At 35.6% G+C, this 23,932-nt stretch overlaps 1 protein-coding gene across 12 annotated transcripts in view; it reads left to right on the top strand.

Moving 5' to 3' along the window:
- Positions 1-23,932, top strand: part of EPHA5 (EPH receptor A5) — a 408,061-nt gene that overhangs the window by 83,167 nt on the left and 300,962 nt on the right. For all 12 annotated transcript variants that reach the window (XR_011464517.1, XR_011464516.1, XM_070372469.1 and 9 more), the window contains exon 3: positions 426-1,089. Coding sequence is in view for 10 of the 12 variants with exons in the window: in XM_070372469.1 (XP_070228570.1) it covers positions 426-1,089 (664 nt within the window). In the remaining 2 variants the exon portion in view is untranslated. The remainder of the gene's footprint in view (positions 1-425; positions 1,090-23,932) is intronic.

The following is a 23,932-nucleotide window of genomic DNA, read 5'->3' as shown; positions in this document are numbered from 1 at the left end:
GGATTCAGTCATGTTTATCTCCCTTCTTTTCTTCATTTGCTGCTTTTTTCTCATTGTTATGGTTTTAAAAAATTATACTTTTCTACAAACTTTCTTCCAAATATGCATATTTCCCTCACTGCTTCTTGTTAATCATATCCCACATTGAATTTTATTTTTACTCTGAAATACATGAATTTTTCTGGAGAATATCATTCACATGTGTTCACACCTGAGTTACATTTGAGACAATGACTAATATATTGCGGATTAATTTAATTTGAAAAGGGAAATTATTTTTTAAAATTTTTATTGTATATCTCCTTCTCTCAATACTGTATATTGAGGCTACAGAAATTTTACATCTGAATTAATTTTCTTTTATTTTGCTGGTTATTTTCTAATCATCTTTTTACTTTTTTGTTTTTCTATTTTATATTCTACAGTGGGAAGAGATTGGTGAAGTTGATGAAAATTATGCCCCTATCCACACATACCAAGTATGCAAAGTTATGGAACAGAACCAGAATAACTGGCTTTTGACCAGTTGGATCTCCAATGAAGGTGCTTCCAGAATCTTCATAGAACTCAAATTTACTCTGCGGGACTGCAACAGTCTTCCTGGAGGGCTGGGGACCTGTAAGGAGACTTTCAACATGTATTACTTTGAGTCAGATAACGAGAATGGGAGAAACATCAAGGAAAACCAGTACATCAAAATTGATACCATTGCTGCCGATGAAAGCTTTACAGAACTTGATCTTGGTGACCGTGTCATGAAACTGAACACAGAGGTCAGAGATGTAGGACCTTTAAGCAAAAAGGGATTTTATCTCGCTTTTCAAGATGTGGGTGCTTGCATTGCTCTTGTTTCAGTGCGAGTGTACTATAAAAAATGCCCTTCTGTGGTACGACATTTAGCTGTCTTCCCTGACACAATTACTGGAGCTGATTCTTCACAGTTACTTGAAGTGGCAGGCTCCTGTGTCAACCATTCTGTGACAGACGAACCACCCAAAATGCACTGCAGTGCTGAAGGGGAGTGGCTGGTACCCATTGGGAAATGCATGTGCAAGGCAGGATACGAAGAAAAAAACGGCACCTGTCAAGGTAAGAGTTTGCCTGCGGATCTGCAGGGGCTGTCTGCTTCCCTTGGATCATGTATATGTATATCTTCCAGTGATTATGAGCAAATGACCTTTTACTTTGCTAATTTATGGAGATTATTTCTCTTCAAGTTTGATTTCTCTCCTCTCAGAATTTTAAAACTTCTGGCAATGATGAAAGATTTGAAGTTATATTCTACTGGATATACATAATTAGTACTCAGAGAGTGTCTTACTTGCAGTGTAGTATTTCATATTCATTTTGCTTTCAGAAATTTTATTTTTGAACAACTCACATCAGGGGATATTTCTTTGTTTATCTGCTACTCTATCATGACTCTGTCTCTCTGAAGAGAAAAATAATACTCTTGTTATATGAAATTCAAATGTAAACTTCGATGAGACTTGGCATGCTTTTAACTGCCTTTTAAAGATTCTTTAGGTATAAGTTCTGCCATATGAACTTCATTGGACATATGTGGAAGATGACAGGACTTAGTTTACCATGTTGTGTGCATATAATATAACTTTAAATGCGTAATAAATAGTGCCCAAGAAAGTAACTGTTTGGAGATAGAACCAATACAGAAAGGTCATTTCAAAGCAGTTTGCACTTGGATTATTTTTTCTGTTTTAATTTTTCTTTTAAATTGAAACTTGATCATGCATGCTTCTTTTTCATTTGAAAAAACTCGTATTTTGTCCACAGTGTGGTGACTTGCCCTTTAAAACTTGGATCTTTCTCAGTGGCTTCATGAAACAGGATAGTACTTTATGTCAAAGTCAAGAACAGCTTATGAGGAAGAAAACACACTTTCCTTATAGGGAAAAAATTAACCCTTATGAACCCAAACTTGTTTTCACCATGATATGCACATACCAAATAGGTAATGAGAGTTAACGTGTCTTAACTGAAGAGAAAACCAAATACCGAGAAGTCCCCTATGCCCATTGGTAGCTTCAGGTACAATTTATTTTCTAAATTCAGTATGTAATGTGGATCACCCTTGCTCAGGTTTCTTCAGGCTTGACTGTAGATTGACTGTAGCTCCGGGGAAACAACACTAATCTGTAAATCATACTGATGTTGCTTATTTATCTCTAGAAATGCATTGCACCACATTTGCATCACTTCATGTGTGTATACCATCTACAATTAAGTGCATGATTATTTCTCCATGTAATCTACAGCTCGCTATTCCTTTATATATAAAGTTTTATTAAATAAAAATTATGTTTCAGATATGCCTTTACGTTTGTCAAGGAAATGAATCAGATTTTATTTAGGGTTGAATTTAAAGGAAAGTTTTAACTAACATTACCTTCACTTCTCTTTTTGAGTAACCTTCTTGGCATAGGTGAAGACGTATGTAACTGTAGAATCAGCAGTGGGAGTTAAACATAATCCATTGAATACATTGCATTGTTTTCCCTAAAATGCTTACAAAATCTTATTATTTCTAAGAATTTGTTTACCAGTATTATAAGGCAGCATGCTCTATTTGATTATCTATTTATATCATTTTTGTGAATGATATGTGGTAACTTTAGTTCAGAACACATTGACCTTTGTCTTCATCCAGATTGGTACACAGTATAAAGGACCTTTGCATTCAAAGGATACTTTTTTACTGTTGCTGGGATTAAAATATCCTGCAGGTGCTTATCATGAAAATACCTGGATGAAGTAGAATTCTGACAGGATGCTTTTAGTGCATGCATCCACTGCATCTTTCTCCTCTCATACTCTTAGTAGTTGAGGAGTAGAGGCCTGAGAGAAAAAGGAGAGGCCACTTGGTAGAAATTTCACTCCACTGGATTCTGTCTTAATGTGCTTATTACCCTACTGTGGTAGGAGGAACTAAGGCAGTGGGGTCATGAAGGCAGTAGACTGCACAGCCCCAGAAGATGTTCTACACAATGTAGTCTGTGTGAACAGTGCCTCTTGATGTTTTCCCGTGTACCAATGATATGTGGCCATTCTATGAGGAATGTCAAACATTAATTCTGTAAATAATTTACTGAGTGAATAAATAAATGTTGAAGGTTTGTCTTGGAAAATTAGGGTGTCACAGATGGTCCCATATAAATAAATATATGTGTTTAAACCTAGTCATAATATGTATGTGCAAATGTAAATGTATGAGTGTGTGTGTCATATAAAATTCCAACATAACTCTTTCTTCAATTTTAATGTGCTATCCCCAAACCTCTAAGTGGGGATCTTATTGTTTTGGAAATATCCTTGGTAGGTCAGAAATCTAAGAATCGTTCTTGACATATCCTTCCTGCTCACTTCCCAGTTTCAATACCTCACAAGGTATTTATAAATTTCCCACCCAGCTCTCATAAAATCATCCACTTCTCTCTGTTTCCTTTTTCCTCCAATCTGTAAGCATATCTTGTTGGAAAGTTTATTTTTAAATAATGAATAGCTTTTTATATAGTTTTGGTTTTTGAGCCATGTGAGTGTGTCACTCTACAAAAATACAAATCTGGTAGTTGCACAAACCCAACCGCCCAGTCCCTGCCTACTCCCAAGACACTTAAAGTACTTCAGTAGTTTCCTTTTTTTTTAAGGTTTTTAAAGTAACATTTATTTCTTAAAAGTTAACATGTGCATAATAGGAAACCAAAAAGCACAAGAAGCAAAAAACGAAGTCGTTCATAATCACAAGGAGTTTACCATTTGACATGTCCTTCTAGGTCTCATTTGTGTATTTTCACAACTAAGCATCCATTTTTATGTAATTAAGACCGTATAGTTATGTATCATGCTGTTTCACACATCATGAATATTTAAGGATGAACTGGGAGACTGGGTATGATGTAAACACACTACTGTATTTAAAATGGGTAACTAATAAGGAAATAAGGACCTACTGTATAACACAAGAAACTCTACTCACTACTCTGTAATGGCCTGTATGGGAAAAGAATCTAAAAACGCGCACATATATATGTATATGCAATAACTAATTCACTTTGTTGTATACCTGAAACTAACTCAACATTGCAAATCAACTCTACTCGAATGTATATGTATGTGTGTATATATATATATGTGTGTGTGTGTGTATATATACACACATAATTGTCTCCTTCAAATAAAGTTTATAAAATAGCCTAAGATCCTTCATGGCTTTGCTCCTATTAGCTTTCTCAGTTCAGTTCAGTACAGTTGCTCAGTTGTGTTTGACTCTTTACAATCCCAGGAATTGCAGCATGCCAGGCTTCCCTGTCTATCACCAACCCTGGGGCTTACTCAAACTCATGTCCATGGAGTCAGTGATGCCATCCAACCGTCTCACCCTCTGTTGTCCCCTAATCCTCCTGCCTGCAATCTCTCCCAGCATCAGGGTCTTTTCCAGTGAGTAAGCCCTTCCCATCATGTGGCCAAAGTATTGGAGTTTCAGCATCAGCATCAGCCCTTCCAGTGAATATTCAGGACTGATTTTCTTTAGGATTGACTGGTTGGATCTCCTTGCAGTCCAAGGGACTCTCAAGAGTCTTCTCCAACACCACAGTTCAAAAGTTAGTTATCTATTTTATAAATACTATGTTAAAATTATTATTTTTAAATAAGTAATTTTGTTTACCTTTTACTTACCTGTAGGAAACATCATTGGTCACAAAATTGACAAATGTCTTTTAAATTAATCTTTACTTAGTCCTAAGATTCTCAGGCCAAATTTTCAAAGTTTCAAATATTAAATGGTATATGATTGGCATATTATATATTAACTGTTATAGAGGTCATCTTAGTGAGTTTGTAGACTTCAAAGCATCACATGCTAAAATGTGTTTATTTATAAATATAGCCTTATTACATACTTACATTTAATTACTTGGTTTCTTTGATAATCGAAATATGTTGTGATTTAATAAGGCTATAAATATAAGAAGCTAAAGTTGAGTAAACCTATTGTAATGATTATCATATATTAAGATTTACTAGGAGGTGACCATGTAGTTGCTGTCAGATCATTTTCATGTGACCTGATACACAAGGGCATGATAGACCTGACCCACAGTCTCTTAGCAACTAAACCTTCAAGAAGCAGAATGCTAGACAGCTCATTAACATATGGCTTCAACCCAGAAGACAACCAAGAAGTGATTCAGGAGTCCCTGTCCATTAATCAATAGCAGATCATGATCTATTATCTCCATGTCTCCTTACTTAACTTCCTTTATAAGAATTTAACTACCTTTTCCATAATTATCTGATTTTAACAAGGTAACTGTATATGCTGGTTTCTGTTATCAACTTAAAATATAGAGTCCATTTATTTTTTGAAGGCTTACTTGTATGCCTGAATTTTCTATAATAAACTGCCTTAAAGTATTCAAATTTATTTATTTGAAATATTCTTTATTTTCAGGTACTAATAATATATTGAATCCATTTATACAAGCATGTTTTCATATTTATTATTCATTATTATTTCTGAGAAAATTCATGCTATTTTTCCCTTAAGAATCATGTGAAATTTTTTTGAGTACAAAATTGTTAGCAAAAACCCATTTTGGAAGTTTCTGCTTTTTATTGAAGTGAATATGTTTGACAGAAGTAATTGAGTTCACATGAATCAAATGTTGCCTGCTGAGTTCTCTTGTGATTATGTTGCTGACTTACTCAGATGCAAGGCAAGACCACTAATCTTCATCAGTTGCTAGTGGAATGAAGTAGTAATTTGAAATTACCCCTAGATAATTATAGTTTCACTTATATCAAATGGAGGAAAGAGATTTAGATTGCGGGTCACTGCCAAAATCAGTGAGTGAAGAAGGTATATAGTGCATGCTCAAATACAGGGTAAGGGGGGTCACATGCCAAGGGCTGTGTAGAAAAAGCACTTATTAATTGTCCAACTGGGAAATGATTGCACAGCAAGGAAATGTAGTGAAAATACTGAGCTCAAGAAGGAGCCTTGATTCAGAAACAGTAAAGATACTGTAGGGAGTAGTATGTCGATCATTCAGACTTCTGGTGCATATTTATGTTTGAAACAAAATTGGCTGGAAATTTAGAATATTAGGTGTTCGCGTAATTATGCATTGGAGAGCCTAGTTATTTTTAATTAGGCATGTTACCAAAAAGCATCAAAGGGGTTGAACTTTGGTCCTATTTGGTATGCTCTTTTATGCAACAAAAGGAAACTAATATTGATTTAAAAATTTTAACAAAAGACTGATTTTGAAATCACAGAGTGATTGGTGTCAATGGTGTGTGAGTCCATGTGTGTGTGTGTATGTGCGTGTGTGTGTCTGTCTGTCCTATTGCTGTGAACCACCACTGAGACAATTAAGTGATTAAGTCATTTCATCTATTTTCAGGTATCACACTAGATTTTCTTTTTACCTCCTCACTTGAATAATTTTGGACCAATTCTATTGAATGTTATGGCTTTTTATGTTAATATTATGTTTAATATTAAAATGTTAGTGTGCTTTTTCCCCCCCTGAATCAAGGTTTCAAAACACTGGTACTATTGGTATTTGGGGCCAAATACTAGTTGTTTTGGGGGATCCTGTTCACTGTAGGACATATATCAGCTTACTGGCTTCCCTGGTGGTTCAAATGGTAAAGAATTCTCCTGCAGTGCAGGAGTCCTGGGTTTGATCCTTGGGTTGGAAAGAGTCCCCAGAGAAGGGAACAGCTACCCACCCCAGTATTCTGGCCTGGAGAATCCTGAATCAGACTCCGCTCCTGATTTTTAATAGCCAAAAATGCCTCCATGTATTGCCAAATGTTCCTTCGGGGCAAAATCTCTCTTAGTTGAGAACAACTAACTGAAATATATTCCCTCTGCCTATATTAACAGATGTGCTGCTGAAACTAAATATATTTATAGATTAGTTACCTATGCAAACGTGGACAATTTTCTAAAGAATGAAAGACCTGTACATTTCTTAAAATGGGTGTACATTTTGAAACTTGCCTAATTTAACTTGAATATAGAGACATGGAATATCTGGAAATATGCTGCTGGTGAGAGGCAACGTACTCTGTAGTTTCTTAAGCACGCAGATTCTGGACCAGAATACCAGGATTCAAATCTTGCTGCTTCCATTTATCAATTATATAACCAATGTCCAAGTTATCAGATCTCTTTATTCCTTGTTTTCCTCATCTCTGTTAATAGCTACCTCATAGCAATCCTATGAGACATTATATGAAAATTATTTAGAATAGTGCCTAGAAAACAGTGCTTATTCAATAAACATTAGCTTTGTCTTAGCTCTCACATTATACAGGAATATGTGTCTGTCTATTGGAAAATACATGGTAGCTTTGACTTATAAAAATTCTCTAGTTTATTCAAACTAGAGAGCATATCCTTGAATAGTATCATTTATCAAAGGATGATCCTACATTTTTATTTACTGGGTGGTCAAAACTGTGTAAATATATTGTAACCTCCTTTATGAAAGATTTGCTCTCCCGTTTGATATTATCACTCATTCTTTAAGTTATCGTACTAGGCACTGTCTAGTATGTATGTATACAGTTCCTGTGTCCTACGAATGCAGACAGATAGCTTACAAACATACATATGAACTCACACCTGCAGTCACAACTTATGAGAATTGTTACTGGCAGGGTGAGTGTGCAAGTTTAGGAAGGTGGTAAGAAAATGTTTCTCTAAAAGGGTGATGTTTAATGTAGAGGTGGAAAAAAAGCTGTATGAAGAGGACAGGGTACAGCTTAACAAGCAGAAGAAATCTTTCAATGCAGAGATCTATCATATTATATTAATTTTGGATATAGCTCTTTTCTTTCTACAGTTATATTAAAATGTATTTGCATATTAAAATCTGAGAATAAAAAGGATTCTACTCCCTGAAATTACCTGCTAAAAGAGGCTATTTATATACATATTATAGTTACCTTAAAGACAGAGAATGCCTAATAATACCTAGGGTCAAATAGATGCATATCAAATATGAAACAACTCAGTTTATTTCTGAGTAATACTGGTGAATGGCAACTTGCAAATTATTATACCAATTGAAAGAATAACACCTTTTGTTTTTTAAGAACTTAATGTTTTATTGGTTCAGCAGTTGTTGGTAACTTGTGAATCTTCAACTATATGTACATAGTTAAAAAAGATAAAGATTTGGCTGTAAAGGAAAGGACATAGATGCAGCAAACACTCCATAATCCCTCCTAGACAAACTTTTGCTCTTGATTTTGCATTCCTACTTTCTCACTCAGACAAGGAGTATACTAGGCAAAGTCTTGAGTCTCCCTTTCCTATCCCATATTTAGAATAAATATAAAAAATAGATGCTATGACTCAGATTTGCAGTGATAACTACTTTGTACATTTTATTTTGAGTCAGTCTCTAGAAAGTCTCGGAGAAGGCAATGGCAACCCACTCCAGTACACTTGCCTGGAAAATCCCATGGATGGAGGAGCCTGGTGGGCTGCAGTCCATGGGGTCGTGAAGAGTCAGGCACGACTGAGCGACTTCACTTTCACTTTTCACTTTCCTGCATTGGAGAAGGAAATGGCAACCCACTCCAGTGTTCTTGCCTGGAGAATCCCAGGGACAGAGGAGCCTGGTAGGAGGCCATCTATGGGGTCATGCAGAGTTGGACACGACTGAAGCGACTTAGCAGCAACAGCTAGAAAGTCTTATGATGACAGCACATTCCATATTGTTATTGTGCAAAGGAATTTTAGTATTATTGATTGGGAGCTCCATTATGACCCGTTGGATGGAAAATTGTTATATTTATGTTCAAGTGGTTCATACAAAAAAATCTCTTGATAAAAAGTATTTGTTTAAATGATGTTCATTGAATAGACTACTTTTGTTATAATAAATTAATATAGAAATATATAGAACTTATACAGAAATACAGACATAAATTAATATGAAAAGATAATTCTGAGAAAAATTGTTTAATGATAAAGGCTTTATATATTGCCATATATCTGAATTGTTATATTCAGAACTGATTTAACTTTTATAATTTAAATAATGTGCTGGGAAACCAAAAGATAGTCCTTCTGTTTTATTACTTGCTTTTTTTTATTACCCAGATCGGAGCAGAAGGATTTTCACCAAGTTTGATAACATAAATCAGTATAGCTGTCATGGGAAAAGTTGTTTGTACAGGAAAATTTAATGTTGAAAACTCACATAGTGTGATTCAACAAATATCTCCATGTTCTTAGATTCTTAAGAGCAAAAAATTAAAAAAGAAATGAATGTAAATGATAAGAAACAAAGTAGCCAACACTGGCATAAAATCATTAAGCAGACTTAAAACCTCAAAATTGATCTGAAATGACCAGGAGATTTTTGCATGCACGAAATAGAGGACTTTGGGCTTGAAGGTGATACAGCTCTCAGTTCAAATCTCATGCTTCTATTTGGTAGTTATGTGACTGCGGCCAAATACAAAATCATATTGAGTCCAACTTTCCTCCTGGGTGTAATGTTAAATAGTACACAAGGGACCTGTAGAGATAACCTTTTGATATAGATTGTAATTATATAGCTTTTGACAGTTTTAGACCTAATGAAATTGTTTCCTTTTTTCTTTCTGCTAATTACTTCTTGACTTTGGAATGCCATATTAAATACCAATGCATTCTACTGTGGTCATCAGTAAAAAATGTTGGCAAATTAGGAGAAAAAATCAAACCACAGCAAACTAGAGAAAAAGGCACAAAATGGCACTTATGTCCAATTCATTCCAATTTATGAATTACATTTTTGGAGTGGTTTTTTTTTTTATTGGCTTATAGAGGTTATTCACATGACTTAACATTTCCTCCCACTGAAGAGATTATTGGGACCAGTTTTTATCTAATTCTTCTCTTCTATACACTTTTACAGTGCAACACAATAATTTTAATAATTTGAAACCATATTATTGCTGGGCAAACCTATAAGAGATTCTTATTCCATTGTGTGGTGCTGGCCAGAGCTGCAGTATTCTTTTTAAGCTCCTTAGGTGACTGTAACATTGGCTCAGATTAATGAGTATCATGATAGTTTGGATTAAGTTTTGGTGGCTTTTAGTATTTTGTGTAAATTTGTACTCTAAAACCTCATCCAGGGAAGGCCACAGATTTTGATTCCTGAAGACCAGTTTCTCTGTGCCCCCTGACCCCATGAAGAGGTCCTACACTCATAAACCTTTTTGGCTCTCCTTGTGTATATGGCAGTCTTTTACCCAGTGTCTTTTTTTTTTTTTTTTCTGTATTCCAATAAAAACTTATTTATATAAACAGGTGACAGGAAGAAATTGGATCATAAGTTATACTTTACCAACTGATTTATACCCAAATATACTGCTGTTCAGTCGTTCAGTCATGTCCCAGCTCTTTGTAACCCCAGGGACTGCAGCATACCAGGCTTCCCTATCTTTCCCTATATCCTGGAGTTTGCTCAAACTCATGTCCATTGTGTTGATGATGCCATCCAACCATCTCATCCTCTGTCACCCCCTTCTTCTCCTGACCTCAGTATTTCTCAGCATCAGGGACTTTTCCAATGAGTAGGCTCTTTGTATCAAGTGGCTGAAATATTGGAACTTCAGCTTCTCCATCAGTCCTTCTGATGAATATTCAAGGTTGGTTTTCTTTAGGATTGAACCTGTATAAACAACACAGAAATGATAAGCATATTAATGCTTTGTCTTATTCCATCTAACTTTTCAAAGTCTTCTCTTTTTCTCCTCCTCCTCCTCTTCCTCAGTGCCTTCTTAAGAGTGCAGCCGGTTCTTCAAGGTTTCAGACTCTGAAAGGGCTTCCCACTTGACACAAGGTTATGGTCTCTTTTCCTGGACCCTGGAATATTAAAAGACAAGTCTACAGTTTCCCATACTCATCTTCAGCCCTTCTGGCCTGCAGAGAGGCCGGATAGGATCAGCATTAAAGGTAGCACTCTGTGCTTCAGCTCCCTCTATCTTTTCTGCCGCCTGTGGATTTCTTTTCTCAGATTTACAAATTTATTGCTGTCTTAAAATTTCCCCGCATTAAAACAAAGCACAGCAAATGAGTCCTGCCATGTGGCAAAACAAACAACTTAGTAACAAGTTTGATATCTTTTATTCAAGAGAAAATAATCCATGAATTGTGGGAGTATAATGCCTCGCCACCTGTAGGACCCTTTTCTTGGATTTTGAGTAGTGTGAGATTTTTAGAGCATTAGAAGAGGCAACATGGAAGCAGAAAATGATTTGCTAAGAGATCTGGATTTCCTTACAAGGCTAGCAGGTCATACTTTCTAGGGTAAGGTGGACTGACTAAAGGAGAAGGCAATGGCACCCCACTTCAGTACTCTTGCCTGGAAAATCCCATGGATGGAGGAGTCTGGAAGGCTGCAGTCCATGGGGTAGCGAAGAGTTGGACACGACTGAGCGACTTCACTTTCACTTTTCACTTTCATGCATTGGAGAAGGAAATGGCAACCCACTCCAGTGTTCTTGCCTGGAGAATCCCAGGGACGGGGAAACCTGGTGGGCTGCCCGTCTGTGGGGTCGCACAGAGTCGGACACGACTGAAGCGATTTAGCGGCAGCAGCAGCAGGACTGACTAAAACTGGGTTGTAGGATACTGGTTGCTGTATGTTAGGTTTCTCATAAGTGCAGGCTGATTTAGGTTTAGATTTGCGAAATGTGCTCGGCCGCTGCGTTGTCCTCTTGTTTTGTGGGTCCTGGTATATAAGTTGACTTTGTGTGTGTGTGTGTGTGCGTGCGTGCTCAGTTGTGTCTAACTCTTTGCAACCCCATTGACTATAGCCCACCAGGCTTCTTTGTCCATGGAATTTTCCAGGCAAGAATACTGGTGTGGGTTGCCATTTCCGACTCCAGTGGAATCTCCCCAACTCAGGAATAGAACCCATGTCTCTTGTGTCTCCTGCAGTGGCAGGAAGATCCTTTACCATTGCCTCACCTGGGAAGCCCCAAACTTTGTTCCAGTTAATTTAGTAATTCTAGATGTTTGTACCTAGAATGTTTCCAGCTTTACTTAGAACTTCATGTTGTTGGAACCAGAAGACTTGGGTGAACTTGGAAACTCTTAAGTTTCAGTCTATATTTCCCTAAGTACCAGTGCCCAAGTATAAAAGTTTTAATATTGAAAAATTATTACTGACCTATAGGAAGCTAAAATTAGTGAAAGATATATAGGTCCCAGTCTGAAACACTCTCCACCTGTCAGATGCAAAATTCATTAGTATTAATTTTATCATAACTTAAAAGCAATTCCTTTTTTTTCAAATATACATTTCATTTATGTTTTAGTCAACACATTTTATTTTAGTAAAGTGTTAACAGCTGAAAAAAAAATCAAACGAACATTTACCAAGTAAAGTACCTTTTTAAATGAGAATTGACATTTTAACATGGAAATGGATAGAGAAAAGGATATCTTTTACTTTCCTTCTTCTGCTTGTTTCTTTAGAATTAAAATGATTTATAGAAGACTGGGAAATAATTTTTCCATTTCTGTACATTCTTTCCACATCCCTTTATCAGAAGTCTTTCAAACTTCTTCAAAAAAATTATTTAAAAAATTAATTTCAAGAAAAGGACATCCTGGCTTTGAGAAAGGAGTATAAAAAAATTTCTGAAATTTGGAAACAGAAACTAGTAGTCATACTGTTTTGTTTAAAACAATTTCAGCATCAAGCATACTGAATGTTACCTGCAAAATTTACTTTCATGTCATTAGCCACCTTGGTAATTATAATAAATATTTCATCCTGAATAAAGAAAACAAAAGACAGGAGTTTAGAAGTGCTATGTTAATATGCTATTTATTGAAATAAGAATAGTAATATTTTTTCACAGTACTAAAAATGGAGCCATAATACTGATGTAAATCTTCCTGTACTTATAAACTCTTTATTATACCACAATAACTAAAACAAAATTATCCCTTTGCAGAAAAAAAGAACTTTAATTTGGGAGTGGGAACAACATATTTAAATTTTAGCACATCCAGTGACATTACTTTAGCTAATCAGGATTTAACTTATTAATTGTAAATTTTATGATTATCAGTAAAGTGGTAAAGTGTTGTCCAGAGGTTGGAAGTAGGGAGAGTATCAACCTGCCTAGTATCACACAGCCACCACATTTTAAACTTGACATTAGAATGGTATGTTAATTTCAGATTCTCCCTTCTACTGTTGTACTTTGAACAGTATATAAACACCTTTAACCACAAATTGATTTGTAGTTTGTAACCACATATAGCATCCATGGTAATCCTAAGTAAAAATCTCTGATTCTTCATAACACCATATTTCTATTATAACTAATACATTAAATATTTTCTGCTGTACATGTTTAGATTTATGTAGTATACCTCCTGTATGGATTAGCCTTGAAAAATCTACTTAAGTGCTTTGGAGGGTTGCACAGAGACCTGACTGCCTCTAAGCAACTAATAAGATGCTTAGTTTAATTTGTAGGTATCTATCTGTCTAATTGATTTATTTATATATCTAGTTTATACTATTCACAGGAAAAAAGATTAAGTATGCTGTTTACCTAAACAGTATAATTTATTGCCTTTTAATTAGACTGTATATTAGTTCAGAGGGACATGCCTATTGTTATAAAGCAGGAAGGCATGGAGTCACTAGCCCTAGCATAGTTTTTCTCTAAAATTGTATCACTCTTTAGCTTTTACATTAAAAATATGAATTATAGCTATTCATGGTCTCATAACTGGTTTTCTTTATGGAAATGCTTTTGTATCCTTTATTATTTCTGGTCATGGATGTAGATCACATCTTATCCTCTAGTGTTTGATTCTCTTTGTTGTTTAAATCTTTGTCTTCATTTATGGCTGACCAGTAGGGTTCATCCTTAAGAACTCAAGTGATTTGTTGATGTGCTTTGATCTTTTCTGAGCTTGAAGATATCCTCCTCATTCGAGTGCTGTTGATATATAGTTTTTTAAAAAGAAAAGGAAAGGGAAGAAAGAGCCACAGTTTGGGGGAAGTAACAATTAGAGCAAATGATAATTTGACTGATGGATAACTCCATTTCTTTGATGGAATTGTTAGCAGGAATCAGACATAGAGAATGAACGCTCCAAAGTTCCTGCTGTGTGATTGTGCAGGAACCTAATAATACACAGCTCCGTATGAATAAGGGCTTTTCCTCTGATGAATTCTAAGTGCTGGGGAGAGGATTCTGTTCGGACATTTCTTAAATAAAGAACAGGAGTATCAAAATTTTATTTTCCATTTTATGGATTGAGAAGTAACATGATGTGATTTCCCCCAAATTTCCCAGTACTCCCTCACACTTCCCTCTATGGCACTAACTCTAGTTTTGCACCTCACAATCAGGGAACAACATATTCACTGGCTCCTGTGAAAGATTCCCCCGTGTTCACCTAGTCCCAGTATTTTCCAATGCTAAAAGCTTCTTCTTTTAGAACCAGACTGACCCGTATTATTTATTTATTTAAAATTCTCTTTAGAAGGTTTTGTGTGTCATCTGTTTTTGCTCTTTTGGTTCAAGCATGATTTAATATGTCAACACTGGTTTGCTTAACTGACTTTGATTGTCTTCCATACTTTACTCAGAATGAGGCAGTCTCCTTTCAAGCATGTTGCTGCCCAGATAAATGAAATGTCACAACAGTGAGGTCTCCTTGTTTTATGACAGCAGTAGCTTTTTCTTGAACACAGTCAGTGGCTGGAGAGAGTGTGGTGAGGGCATTTACACAGTAATAATAGAACCCACTTAAGTCAGCCTTCCCTCTTTGGACCCAAGCAGACAAGCAGCAAAAGATAATGCACTTAAACTTAGGGGAACTTCACTCTTAATTCAGGTGAAAATGAAGTTAAATCCAAAATAGAAACTTTTCCCCCACTATGGACAAAAGGAAAAAAAATCTGTTAGTAGTTGCCTCAAAATAATACTCAAGGATAGCACCTTATTTTTATGGTTTGATTTCTTCCATGCTTTATTGCCAGTCCCTGAGATGTTATTGCTCTCAGTACATAAAGTTAGAAACTAATCCACAGGGAAAAAAAAAAAAAAATGTTTCCACTGTCTCCCACAATAAAGGTATTGTTTATGATTTTGGAACCTGGATTAGATTTTAAAGATTGGAGGCTCACGAAGCTTAGTACTTGGCACAGAGCAAATCCTCAGTACATGCTAGTTAGCTGTAAAAGTTGAAAGTGATTTCAATGAAAAATAATCCTAGAAAAACACCAATACAGTATACTAACGCATATATATGGAATTTAGAAAGATGATAACAATAACCCTGTGTACGAGACAGCAAAAGTGACGCTGATGTATAGAACAGTCTTATGGACTCTGTGGGAGAGGGAGAGGGTGGGAAGATTTGGGAGAATGGCATTGAAACATGTAAAATATCATGTATGAAACGAGATGCCAGTCCAGGTTCAATGCACGATACTGGATGCTTGGGGCTAGTGCACTGGGACGACCCAGAGGGATGGTATGGGGAGGGAGGAGGGAGGAGGGTTCAGGATGGGGAGCACATGTATACCTGTGATGGATTCATTTTGATACTTGGCAAAACTAATACAATTATGTAAAGTTTAAAAATAAAATAAAATTCAAAAAAAAATTCAAAAAAAAAAAAAAAAAGCAAAAAGAAAAATAATCCTAGGCAAAGTGCTGAAGTTTTGCTTGTTTGTGTTTTTTGAACTAACATTTGCTTGAGTTGCTTTCATCACCCTGGGATATTGGCCTATCCTTCTAGGAGACTTGGAACCCTGGGAGTTGGGAGCACTCTGTCCAGTCTGCATTGAGGCAGCTTCTCAGGTCAGGGCCTGTAAAGACTGAGGAGGTTTCTGAGTGTGAGTGTATGTGAGTGTAAATGTGAACTTTTAAATTTCAATTTAAGAGAGAAATAAACTGGGCCAACCAAGCCTGTGGCAAGGAATTAAATGTATGTTAAGGAATGGAGGAGGGCACGATAACCCACTCCAGTATTCTTGCCTAGAGAATCCTGAAGCCTGGGACGTTACAGTCCATAAGGTTGCAAAGAGTTGGACACGACTGAACTGACTTAGCATGCATGCACAAGAGCGGAGAGTCCATTAATAATAAACTTTGATTATGGACTGAAAGAAGAAATTAATCATTCAGGAGACAGAGGCAAAAAAAAAATCTGAATTTTAGAAAAATCTGATGAAAGTGAAAGTCTTAATCAAGGACAACCTGCATCATCAAGGGGAAGACTGGCCAGAGCAATCCCATGATCAGATCTCAAAAGACAGATTATTTTCGTCTGAGGTCAGAAGATAATGGAATGCAAACTGAGAGAAAAAGAAAAAAAAAAAAAAAAAAACGTTCCTAGAAAATACAAATTTGGCCAAAGAGAATATTTTTACTTTCAAGTCTGTGTGAAAAGCAATAATATACTAGAAATAATAGAGATTCCAAGAAATAAGGCCAATAAATGACAAATGACAAAAACTGACAATAAATGACAATTCTGAATGCCAGAATTGTCAGAGTATCTTAAATGGGGTAGTAAGGAAGAAGAAGGGTTGACACGGGTGCAGAGACCTGCTGTGTGCTGGTACCGTTAAATGTTTTATTCACATTCTCTCTTTTAAGCTTGACAGCATCCTGTGAGCCATAGTTTCTGGGGTAACTGAAGCACAGAGAGGTTAGTTTTAACTAAAACTAGAAAGTGGCATACTGGAATTTTAATCTAGGTGTGTTTGTTTCAAATCTGTATTTCCCACTTTCTTTTATGTTCTCCATTAAAATGCTTTTGAACTGCACTTAATTTTGTCACCCACATCTATGTGAGCAGCCCTGCACTGTACATCAGAGGTAGAGGCGCCCTGGAGAGACCTAGTAGCCACCAGAGTCCCCTGGAGGAGATTCTTGCCCCCAAATTCACACCTCAAACGGAGGACACGGAAAGGCATTTTGAGGGAGAAGGATTTGTAGCAACAGCTGCTGCTGCTAAGTCGCTTCAGTCGTGTGCGACTCTGTGCGACCCCATAGACGGCAGCCCACCAGGATGCCCTGTCCCTGGGATTCTCCAGGCAAGAACACTGGAGTGGGTTGCCATGTCCTTCTCCAGTGCATGAAAGTGAAAAGTGAAAGTGAAGCTGCTCAGTCGTGTCCGACCCTCAGCAACCCCATGGACTGCAGCCCACCAGGATCCTCTATCCACGGGATTTTCCAAGCAAGAGTACTGGAGTGGGTTGCCACAGGGAATAGAACAAATAAAGCAAAGCAAGACTGAGTGAGAAAAATGAAAGGAACTTGTAAGAGCATGAAGCTCTGACCTTGGAGAGTAGAGGCCCTATAATCAGGAACCAAACTAGACTTGATTACATATTTTCTATGTGAATATTGATGAAGTGGTTAGATAGCATCATCAACTCAGAGGACATGCATTTGAGCAAACTCCAGGGGATATAGTGGAGGACAGAGGAAACTGGAGTGCCGCAGTTCATGGAGTGCCAAAGAATCTGACATGACTGAGTGACTAAACAACAACAACATGTGAATATTCAAATAGGTGGAAGAAAAAACTTTTTGGAATAAGCCTAATTTATATGCTGAGAGAGAGTGAGAGATTGGGTTGTGAGAGTGAGAGTGAGAGATTGAGAACTATAGATGCATTTTTGACTTCTGCTTTTTGGATACTTGTGCATGTGAATTATTTTGCCTTTTGTCTGCTCTCATAAGTAGTATAGGAAATTTTTTTCTCTTTAACGTTTTAGCCTTTGGAGTAAAGGGCTTCCCTGGTGGTTCAGATGCTCAAAGATCCTGCCAGCAATGCAAGAGACCTGTGTTCGATCCCTGGGTTGGGAAGATCCCCTGGAGAAGGGAATGGCAACCCACTCCAGTATTCTTACCTGGAAAATTCCATGGACATAGGAGCCTGGTGGGCTGCAGTCCATGGGATCACAAAAGAGAAATATGACTGAGTGACTAATACTTACTTGGAATAAAGGGTCGTTTTATTGAAGTTTTGTTTGTTTTGCTGCTTTTAGTTCATCTGGGGATGGGGTAAAGAAGGAAAAACAATGAAACTGTACTGTATAATGTGAGTGTGGAGGTTTTGTACAGATTCAGGCTTGGGGAAAACCTCTGCACCTCAAGGACCTGTGTGACCTTTGAATTTCCACATCCACAGAAAAGAAACTAAATGATTCTCTGCCTCCCCACCACGTCTGATATTACACAGTTTTCAGGTAAAAGGATTCTTACTGGACACTTCCATTTTGAAGTATATTCATGTCTTTCTTGATTGTTGGAAGTTGAAATGAAATACAGAACAAATATAATATAAAAATTTTAAAATGACCAAACATATCTTCATAAACAAAATAGTAAAATTAAAGTAATTGTTACTTCTCTGTTCACCTATCTAAATTAAACAGTGAGCCTAATGATAAAAGCAAAATGTCCTTATGTTCTAATGAGTGAAACAGAAATGTTCTGGGAAAAAATAGCATCTATTCATACATTTTTGGACCCCACTAAATGCCAAATATATAGAAGCAATATAACTCTGACAGATAAAGACCAAAACGGAGGGGATAAATGTTCCTTTTCTCTATTTTTGTCCAATTGGTTTCTAGTTTATAACATAGTTTTTAAATGCTTCTTAGAGCTTGTTGATTTATAAATGCTAGGTATATCAAATGTTTTATATTTTCTGTATAGAAAGGTCAGATACACAACTAAATATAATTGTGATCTCCAATAATTCTCACTAATCCCCGACCTTTCCAGCGAGGTTTTTCTTTGATCCTAGAGACCAAAAGATTTGTCTTTGTATTTGTATTCTGTCATTTCAGCTTCTTTGCTACTAAAGTGAATATATCCTGTTTAAACTCAGGAAAGTACTGACTACATTAGCTCTGACCGTTAATTAAAACACACTTGGAACATATTTTTTTCTCACTGGAGTGGTATTTGACCTTGAAAAACTCTGAGGCCCAACTCTCAGACAAGATTTATGTTTTTTCCTCCAATTCTTAATTATATTTTTCTAATACAAGCTGCTCTGTCGTGTATTGTTTTTTTGGTTTTACTTATGACTAGTTCTACTTATATCCTCTCTTAATTTCCTTTTTTTACCCTTCCATAATAGGTCTTTCTATTACAAATTTATTTCCTTCATTTAAATACCTTTACTCTTTGAGAAGCTGTTAATTCCTGAAGAGAAAGATATTTTGGCTTTATTATTTTTTTTGCCTTACTCTTCCAAAAAAGGATGTTTGGTTTTGTTAAGAGTATTATTGTGATATGTAAAGACATAGCCTGACATAAATGTTTGTTAAGTGTGTGTAGGAATTTTTCTGTACAATAAATCCATTCTTTCTGTTCCATCATTAGAAGTGGTGATAATCTTGTTGATGATATTAAGATAATAATGATAACATGCCTAGCACTTCTATAGCAAATTTTATGTGGCATAGAGTCTACTGAATACTGTTTATTTATTATATAATTTATTCCACAAGCCTTATGAATCATGTATGGTTTTTAAGTTTTATGGAAAAACAAGCAGACATAGAGAGTTTATGTAACAAGGGTATCAGTCAGTAAGTAGTGGAGTTGGATGAATGCCCAGGCCATTTGTTTAAGTCTCTGCTTTTAATTTCTATACCACACACTGGTAGTGGAGATACCAGCACACTGTATTTTACAAGCGTTGATTTTATTGTCTCTCCAAAATTTTCTTTGATTTTTCTCATCAAGAGATAACCACTTCAAAAGAGTAAAGAACATGTATGTAATTATTACATGATTGATAAATATGTAAATAGACTACCTAATAATATTCTCTTAGGATGTTGTTTTGATTAAAAATATCAGGAATACTTACACACTTGATAATTTTCTCTCAAATGGGAATAGTTCAAATGCAAAGAATCTCCATCAACAATGACACTGACATATTGCAAACTCTATTTAAAAATAAACATACACTTAAGAACTAAGAGAGCAGCATTTTCACTTAGAAGTATATTTATATAAAGCTAGTAGAGATTCTTTTCTACTAGATACTCAGCTTCTGCTCACATGTAGTATCTCTTGTCCACCACTCCCCCTAATTTTAAAGGTACAATAGAGAAAAGGTTCACATGTATAGGTACGCTTTGTCACTTTGGAGCATTTTTTGGAGGGGAGTAAGGAAGCTGTGTGTTTCACTTAAAAATCTAAAAAGATCTTTTTTCTATTATCAAACTTTTGAAAGAAATTTTTTTTAAAATAGGGATTTAAAATGTTGTTATTTTAATTTTAAAATACAGCTCAATAATAACTTGGATAGTATGATTAAAACAAAGATTGGCATTTTTAGGTGAAGATAATTTATCTCTTTTCAGGCATCATTTTGACTGTCTATCCGATAGTGATTTAATCACAAAGAATGAGGTATTATATTCTGAATAAATTCATAGGAGTTTATTTTTGAAGAAAACCTTCCCGCTATAAATTTTAGTTATACCTTGTCCATTTAATTCATTTTATTATTTTAAGAGGAAAGGGGAATTTCTTCATTGCACTAGTCAAAGGATTGGATTTAAACTATAGGAATTTACTGAGTCTAGTTGGCTTGGTCATATATTGATATTTTAGCTAAATATTTTTTTACCAAATTAATATGTGTTGTTAATATTCTATATAATTTACTCTGTAAGTAAACAGGGTATGTTTATTTATACTTAGCATATTTTATTTTTATGCTATGTATCTTGTACATGATTATTATGTCTATAATCTGCATTTTGGAAAATGTAAGATATTAAAATATAATTTTATTTTTTATTATTTTATGTAAAAAGTAACATAATATTTTTCATTTCACAAAATAAAACTTTACATGTTCTGAAGGGTGATAACCGTAAGCCATAGGGAAAAATGCTGGACCACATTCAAATTAGCCTTATTGTTCTGTAATATCTTACTGGAGTAAAGGTTAATTAGTACCATAGGCAATATGCATTATTCATCACTGCAATCAGGCTTTTATTCTGCTGGGTCTTTATCATCTGCAAATTGTTGTTCTTCTTATAACAAAACCTTGATAAACTATTGTCATATTTAATTTCACTTAACTATATTGGTGATACATACATTAGTTCATGTACTTTAAATATTCTGAAGATGTCATCCCATCTAAAAAAATCGGAAGATTAAAGACTAATGTCCTCTTTTGTAGGAGGACATAAACTTTGAAGACAAGGAACATAAATTATTGTTGCTTAGTTTGGGTTCTTTTTTTAACTTTTAATTCATTTTTTCTGTATCCTGTAGAGAAAGCTTTAATAATATCATGAATAGTGGGAATAATTTCTCATTAAATACTGATTTTTAAAATAAATTTTCCTCTTATATTTAGAAAATTAATTTCCTCTCTCTCAGCAGAATATAAACTCCCTGAGACCAGGGACTTTGTATAAAAGTAGCACATAGAACAATGACTGACTTTTACCTTAAAATGTATTTTTAAATGACTTTAATGAAGATGTTTGTACATTTGCAATTAAAAATATGTCTGTACACATAACAGCTTAGTAGCACTTTTCAGTTCAGTTCAGTTCAGTTGCTCAGTCGTGTCCGACTCTGCAACCCCATGGACTGCAGCACGCCAGGCTTCCCTGTCCATCACCAGGAAAGAACACCTGGCCTCAGTTCTAGTTCCTGTATTTTCCCTCCTTTTATATAAAGGATACAAGGCAGGAGGAGAGTGGAGGTAGTTGCAAAGAAAGAAATGATGATCCATTATGTAATTCAAAGCTGTAGAATCAACAGAAAGTCATGTAGCACTAGTCTCAATTGTCATTTCCCTTCATTCTACACCACTGCAGACTGAATCTTCAGTAAATATAGGTAAATTTTTAAATTTCTTCATTTTTTCAGAAATTAGATGCTATATACAGCACAGCTGGGAACCAGTTGCAAGACATGTTGGAATGCAATTTTAACTTTTCCTCTTTCTCCAGAGACTTACACAGGTTACTTTCATAGATATCTCTGTGACCTTCACTTGTCTAGAGTCCTGTTATCAGAAAATTTCAACTGAAACAAGGCACTTCAGTTTATTGCTTTTTGATAAGTTGTTCATAAACAAATTCTTTGTTTTTCCCCATAGGTTATGCTTAGGAAAATCTTTGAGATTGTTTTCTTTTCTTTTCCCAGTTGCTAGTCATTTCTGATACTCAGACAATAATAATTTAGTCTTTGTCTTCCAGAGGAATAGAAAAATATGATAAATGTTTTCTGAGCATGGAACACCCAGTTTTGCTTATCTAGTGCATAGTTTTGCATCTAATTTAGCTTGAATGTACAATTTAAAATGGAAAGTTATACAAGGTGTGGCTAAAAATACCTATGCCCCTTCCTTAGCTTAAAAATACAATCGTGGCATCTGGAAAATTGGTCATAAATTGTTTGTGTCAACAGAAAATTCAATGCATACCTATAATTTAGACCTATAATCACATTAACAATGTTTCAATCTATTAAATTATTCTTTCTTTTAGAATGCATCCAGGATTTCTTTTTATATTATTTTTCCTAAATAAAGTTGGAAATGTTTACTGCAACTCAGGTCCTGGTTTTTGAAATATAGTGTATACTCAGGTTCATATACTCACATACTCCCACCCGTATACACACCCACATAATCAGAAATGAATATTTGCCACCATTTAAGCTAAACTTTGTTACTTAGAAGACTTTATTTAATGTCTATGAATTACAACATTGTTAAACCTGTTGAACATTTATGACTTCAGCATTTAATACAAAGCCCATTTAGAAACCTCAAACTAGTTTGAAATAATTACTGTGCCAATAAATTCACTATCTCTAGCCTTTGTTTCATTTCAAGAAGTAAAATGCATGAAAGCATTTTCTCACTGAAGATTTTATGTAGAAGTTTAGCCCACTGCAGATAAATAAGCAAGAATATAAAATGTTCCTATGGCTAATGTGGGCTTTCCTGGTGGCTCAGTGGTAAAGAACCTGCCTGTAATGCAGGAGATGTGGGAAACCTGGGTTTGATCCCTGGATTGGGAAGATCCCCTGGAAGAGGAAATAATAATCCACTTCAATAGTTTTGCTTGGAGAATCCCATGGACAGAGGAGCCTGGAGATTACAGTGCAAAGGATTGCAAAGAGTCAAACATGACTGAAGAGACTTAGCACACACGCATGGCTAATATACTTCAAAACTCATTACCTTTAGTCCACATAATCTATATAAACATATGGAATGAAAGTTGTACATTAAGTTTCAAGAATTTTAGATCAGTGAATGAAGACAAGGACAATTAATAGTGTTTCAGAAGGCTTGACAAAAACAGACAACTGTGAGTAAGACACTTTACTTGCTGGAGCCTCAGTAGTTCATTTTGTGAAGTGACAGATTATTTTAGTGCTTCACAAAATGGTTATCCTGGAGATATTCTTCTGGACTTTAAAGATCTTTATTAGGATGTCTATATTTTATGTTTTGATTACTACAAAAGTCTTAAAAAGGTGTTTTAGCTCTTTGGGGCTTCTTTAAGGAAGGAGCAGAGAATTGGTGCTTTACAAACAGCAGACATTTATTTCTCACAGTTCTGGAGGCGGGCAAGTCCAGGATGACGATGGTGGGAGGCTTAGCGTGTGATGAAAGCCCACTTCCAGATGTAGACTGTGATTTGTCCCTGTTTCCTCATGTGATGGAAAGGACCAGAGATTCCTCAGAAGCCTTCTTTTAATAAGGCATTAATGCCATTAATGGGGGCTTCCCCAGTAGTGTTAGTGGTAAAGAACCTGTCTGCTAGTGCAGGAGACTTAAAGAGATGTGAGTTCAATTCCTGGGCTGGGAGGATTCCCT

Source organism: Bos mutus, chromosome 6, assembly GCF_027580195.1.
Source record: "Bos mutus isolate GX-2022 chromosome 6, NWIPB_WYAK_1.1, whole genome shotgun sequence".
In the NCBI taxonomy this organism is placed as follows: domain Eukaryota; kingdom Metazoa; phylum Chordata; class Mammalia; order Artiodactyla; family Bovidae; genus Bos; species Bos mutus.
This window is presented reverse-complemented; position numbering and strand designations above follow the sequence as displayed.